The sequence below is a fragment of the Acomys minous genome (genome assembly GCF_964271855.1).
Source record: "Acomys minous genome assembly, chromosome: 17".
NCBI lineage: Eukaryota > Metazoa > Chordata > Mammalia > Rodentia > Muridae > Acomys > Acomys minous.
Window position 1 is genome coordinate 72,354,460 of NC_140500.1, and position 6,000 is coordinate 72,360,459.

General features: G+C 48.9%; 1 protein-coding gene across 2 annotated transcripts in view; it reads left to right on the forward strand.

The window, feature by feature from the left end:
• SMYD1 (SET and MYND domain containing 1) overlaps positions 1-4,948 on the forward strand; it is a 47,167-nt gene extending 42,219 nt beyond the window's left edge. For both annotated transcript variants that reach the window (XM_084764988.1, XM_084764987.1), the window contains one exon: positions 599-4,948. In XM_084764988.1, coding sequence (XP_084621114.1) covers positions 599-757 — 159 coding nt within the window. In that variant the 3' untranslated portion in view covers positions 758-4,948. The remainder of the gene's footprint in view (positions 1-598) is intronic.
• The last annotated feature ends 1,052 nt before the right edge of the window (positions 4,949-6,000 follow it).

The following is a 6,000-nucleotide window of genomic DNA, read 5'->3' on the forward strand; positions in this document are numbered from 1 at the left end:
ATCCAGTGGTTTGATGGTAAGGCCAGAGATGGCAAATTTTATATCCACTATACTAAGCTTGTCAAAGGCAGAGTCTCTGTCAGTCTTACTTACCACAGTGTTCCAAGGCTCTGAACGTGTAGCTCTTTCTGCATCTTCCCTGAGTGGATACATGAGAGAACAAAGACTTCATTGTGTGTTGTACGCTATACTCCCCCCAACCTGCTGTAAAGTGCACAGAAATCTTGGATGGTGTATCAAGGGGGCTGAAGTGGCCGAGTCTCTTTGTTGAGGTCCTGTCATCACAGAGTTCAGGATCAGTGGTTCAGATCCAGCTCCTTAGATGACAGCAAGAAGACACCATCTCTGTTGAGAAAATCCTTCGGCTATCAGCTACTGGCTCCTGGGTCCAACTCCCTCTCTCTGTGGTGGTAGGCATTCAGCAGCAACACCATCAGTCCACAGTGGTCCCCCCACCCCCACCACACATGCTTGCATGCACACATGTTTCTGAAGGGATACAGTTGAATTTTACTGACCAGGGGTCACTTATCCAAAGATGTGTCATGACCATGTCTTGGGGACGTGCCACTTTCAGTGCTGTATCTGTGTCCCACAGGCCATGCGAATGCAGACAGAGATGGAGCTGCGTATGTTCCGCCAGAACGAATTCATGTACCACAAGATGCGGGAGGCCGCCCTCAACAATCAGCCCATGCAGGTCATGGCGGAGCCCAGCAACGAACCAGCCCCAGCTCTGTTCCATAAGAAGCAATGAGGAGCTTGTTTGGGAGTGGGGGCCGTGTGGCTGGGGAGTTGGGGAAACTACTCCCCTTGTCCCCCGAATGTCGTTTTGGTTCAGTTCAACTCAGCTTAGCTCTCTCTCATCTCAGACCAACCCTTGCTGTATGTGTCGGGTGCTAGTCGCCACCATTTACTTAATAAAGAAGCCCCAAATGTTATTGGGCTAGAAGGAAAAATGTAAGCAAACAAGGCACAGTGTCATAGTAAATGCAATGGCAAACTCTACAGAGAGTGGTTCAGAGGAGGTGACTGTGTGCGTGGGTGGGGGAGGGTGACTACTGATGGGGCTGTTGGTCTCCTCTGTGGTTAGGAATATTTAGCGTTTTGCAGATTGGCATGGCTGATGTCCTGTATCCTCAGGCTGGTGTGGCATTATAAACAAAGGACTGGGTCTGTGTTTGGCCTTTTGAGATCGACTCAAGAGACCTGAAACCCATTTGAGATGGTACCCAGAAAGAGACAGGGGCCTTGCTCAGACCACTTGTGGTCTCAATTCCTAGCTGAGCTTGAAGCACAGTTTTAGGAATAAGTTGAGAACACACAGACAAGGAATCTTTCCCTTCCTGGTCCTATTCACCAACGTATGTCCTCGTGATGTGGGGGTTACTTGAAGAAAAGCTGAGGTTTTTCATGCTGTTGAGTAGTAGGAGTGAGGAAGGCTTTTTGGGTGAAGCTGAGGGTCTGTATGCCTGGCAATGATAGGCCCAGAAAAAGTGGGCTGTCGGGGTTTCCATCCTGGTTAGCCTGCATTAGCTTCATCATTGGCCCAGTGAGTGACTATTATTTCCTATGCTTAATTCCTTTATCCTGTCCATGCTCTTGGGGGCTCTGCCTTAAGAGAAGGCAGTTCAACTGGCCCAGGAGCTGGCCAGAAGTGTGGCTAGTTTGCTCTCGTTTGCTGAGAGGATGACTTCCATCTGAGAGATGAAGGCCCAAGGATGACCTCTTAATTTCTGGGACCCCAGCTTTCTCACCAGCATGGCGAGGGATCATGAAGTAAATTACTTTGGTTGGAGGCATCACCAAAACTTCTATGAAACCTTGTGCTACCATTGACCCCTGAACTCTAACATCATGAAGTCACATGATTCCCAACAAACTGCTATTTATTTCTACCAAAAATGTTAGTTCCTCCATCACCACTCTCTCATCCCAGAATGATCCCTGGCCTCCCCTTGAGCCCTGTCTAGCAGCCAAGGCCTGAGGCATGGGCACCTCCCCTCGATTCTTCTTTGAGGATTTGTTCTTCTCTAGAAGCTTCTATAAAAAGACACCCTTATTTCAAGCTCCACCCCTCAGCCTTAGAGACAGCATCCATATTCTCCTTGGGAATCCAATGGGTGCATTCCAACCATCACTCCTCTCTTTCCAAGACACAAGTCCTGGCCAGGAAGGAACCTACCTTCCTTCCTTTGCCATCACTGTCTGTCCTCCCATGTTGATTGTTGTTTCTTCTCATCTTGCTAAACTCTGTTTTCTTCAAAATTAATTATTCTGTTTGCACTTCTCTATCTCTCAAGGAGCTGTAGACTGGGGCTCCGCCACTCTTACTAGCTAGCTTCCGCTCCTACTCTGGTTTACTCTTCCACTGCCCTCCAGGCCCCATGGAGCGCTCTGTTTCTCTCTCTCTCTCTCTCTCTCTCTCTCTCTCTCTCTCTCTCTCTCTCTCTCCTCTCCTCTCCTCTCCTCTCCTCTCTTCTCCTCTCTCTCTCTCTCTCTGACATGGGTCTGTCTACTTAGCTCTGGCTGTCCTGGAATTCACTGTGTGGACCAGGCTGGCCTTGAACTCACAGAGCCTCTGCCTGCCTCTGCCTAGAGAGGGGTGGGATTATAGGTGTGCGCCACCACACCTGGCACCACTGGCCTTCTTTAATGATGTTGATAAACATGTTGAGGGCCCACCCTGATCACCACCTCCACAGCTGAGAGTTCTCTTCCTAGTTTTAAATCTATCTCTCCTCTTTTTTTTTTAATTTCTTCTTGAACCCACTGCACACTGGCTTTTACTTTTGCCCCTCTGCTAAAATGCCTCCTTTCCAGTTCCTTATATGTTATTCTGCCTCTCTGTCAGCAGCATATCCCAGACTTTGTCTCTGTGACCCCATTCTTTTGTGATGACTCTCCGATGTGGCTTTCACTGGTCTTGTTCCTCCACCTGCCCCTGAGATGCTGGAATGTTCCTGAATTGATTTTGTCCTCGGTTCCTTCCATTCTTGCTCTGCACTCTCCTAGCACGAGTTCAGATGACACTTTATGTAACACTGAGGTTTCTGGTTCTCCTTCTGTTATCTGATCTTACAACTTGTGCTCAAGCTCACATCCTCCTGCTGCTCTGCAGGGACACCAAAGTCAGCATGCCACTAACGAGACCTTAACACCTCTCCTAACACTTCGTCATTCTGAGAACACCACCCAAGGACACCACCTCCTTTATCACATCTGGGCTCCTGAGGGCAGGGCCACATCCCTTTGTTCATCTTCCAGTCTCCAGCACAGGTCCTGGAGCATGGTAGGTGCTCGTTAAATGTAGATTGAGTGAATAAATCAATGAAACCCTTATCTTGAAGTTAAGAGATACACACAGTGTATTTTGAGTATCTATGTTATACCTCCAACAAAGCTCACTGAGGCTTTGCCAGTGTGGTGGCGCATCCCTGTAATCCCAGCACTAGGAAGGCAGAGGCAGGTGGATTGTTGTGAGTTCGAGGCCAGGCTTGGTCTACCAAGAAAGTCTAGGACAGCCAAGGCTACATAAGAAATTCTGTCTCAGAAAAACCAAAACCAGCCAAGCAACCAAATAAACAAAAAGCTCATTTAACCTCCTGTATCTATGGAGCATGGCTTCTTTCTACCTGACAGTCTTTCCAGAGAGCTTGAGCTCATGGGATTTCCTGTGATGATGGAAAGGACACATATCTGTGATGTCCAGTTTAGAAATCAGTAACAGCATGTGCCTACCGAGCTCTGGAATAAGATTGATGACATGAACTTTTTTTTTTTTTTTTTTTTTTTTTGGAGACAGAGTCTCTCTGTGTAGCCCTGGCTGTCCTGGACTTGCTTTGTAGACCAGGCTGGCCTCAAACTCACAGCCATCCGCCTGCCTCTGCCTCCCGAGTGCTGGAATTAAAGGCATGTACCCGCATGCCCAGCAACATGAACATTTTATTTTTATCTAATTTTAATTAATTTGTGTAACTAGGCAAGGTGGCCAGTGGCTACAACATTGAACTGTAGTTTTAGGGAAATACACTAGTGTTGTTTTAAAGAGCATGGATGCTGATTTAAAAAAAAATTGAAGTCTGTCTTCTTCTGAGCTCTCTGGATCCATTCTGTCTCTCCACCTTACACTTGTGTTCTAAGCGTAAGATAATGAGCTTGGTCATAACATTCCCATCATGGCCAACTTGAGGTTGACAATCAGCGTGATGTCAGTGAGCATGGTGCTGTGCAGTCCTGTGCCAGTTGCTCCCACAGCTGACAAAGCCAGTTTCAGCACAACCACAAACCACTCCTTACACTTCTAATTGGGAAAATGAAACTCCAGCAGCCATGTGGTCTCAACCAGTGTACCACTGGTGAGCTCTCTTTAAACACTGCCTATGGCCTGGTGGTATCCTAAGGGCTTTACAAATCCAGTCTTCACTACCAAGCTAGGCAGAGGGATAAATGAGGAAACTAAGGCAGGGCTGAAGGCACCAGCCTGGTGTCCCGAGAGCTCTGAAGCGTAAGCCGGAGTGGAGACTGTACTCTCAAACCTTTACCCTCAGAGCCACAGTAAACGTGTCTAAGAGTTTTATGCACCACCCTCACCATGAAGCCATTGGCATCCACCCTGTATTGCTGGACCAGAGCACTAACCAGACACAGTCACTGCCTGGTGACTCTCCTGGGGACTGCCCCTCTAAAGATCTGAGGAGGAGACTGTGGTGGGACTGTCACATGGCCAGAACGATCTTCCCACAGAGCACCTTACGTACAGGGTGTAAGCACATCATTAAGTATCTGCTGTATCCTGGGCCAAGTCCAAGCTCCTTTCCAGAGTAAAAAGATTTACTGTATATTCAGTTCTACCTCTGCCTCCCCTCACTCATGCCCCACTTCCATCATACCCGCTTGCGAAATAAACAGCCTCGGATGCTCTTGGACCTCCTGTGATTCGTTTTGTTTGTTTGTTTGAGATAGGGTCTCTCTGTGTAGCCTTGGCAATCTTGGCCTCGCTTTATAGACCAGGCTGGCCTCGGACTCACAGAGGTCCACCTGCCTCTGCCTCCCCAGGTGCTGGGATTACAGGTGCGTGCCACCACACCTGGCTTCCTCCTGTGATTCTTTTCTGATGTGGAACACTAGAAAATCGTGGATGCTCAATATGTACATTAGGCGTGATCCAGGACCAGTGAGACAGCTCAGTGGGTGAACACTCTCACCGTTAAGTTGGACACCCTGAGCTCAACCTCAGGTCCCGCAGAATGGGAAGAGAGAACAGACTCTCGCAAGTTGTCCTGGCCTCCACAAGTGTACAAGGCACCTGCATATTCACTTCCCCAAGTAAATAAAAACTGAACTGCACATGCCTTTAATCCCAGCACTCGGGGGGCAGAGGCAGGCGGATCTCTCTGAGTTCAAGGCCAGCCTGGTCTACAAAGTGAGTTCCAGGACAGCCAGGGCTATTACACAGAGAAACCCTGTCTAGAAAAAAAACAAAACAAATAAGTAAATCCATTTTTTTAATGAAAAAGTGCCCACAACTGCTGCCTCCATGCCACGCAGCGTGGGAGGGAGAGGATGCCCAGAGGCCCCCCTGCTAAGTGACATGGCTACAGCAGGAGCCACTATGATGTGCAAGCATGTGATTGACAGATAGGAAAAAGAGAAGCAGAAAAGTTTGAGCAGCACGAAGAGAGGCAGGGCTGAAGACTCGAGGGTGGGGAGGACTTGTGTTGTGAGTAGCCTGCCCTGCCACAGCCTGTGCTGCCCCTGTGGGCCATGTCTGAGTCTGTGGCCATGCAGCAGAGGGAGGTCTGTGTGGACATCTGTGGCTCGTGTTACCGCTAAAGACCCTGTAGATGTCCCTAGTCTGGGTTGCCACCTGGGACCGTGTTGAGGTCAAGGGCTGTGCAGAGCTGACTCCACTCCTCACTGGCTGTGGCACTCTGAAGGTCTGGCTACACCTCTCACTGTGTGCAGCACTCGGGAGACTGGGCCCTGAACCTCCCCCTT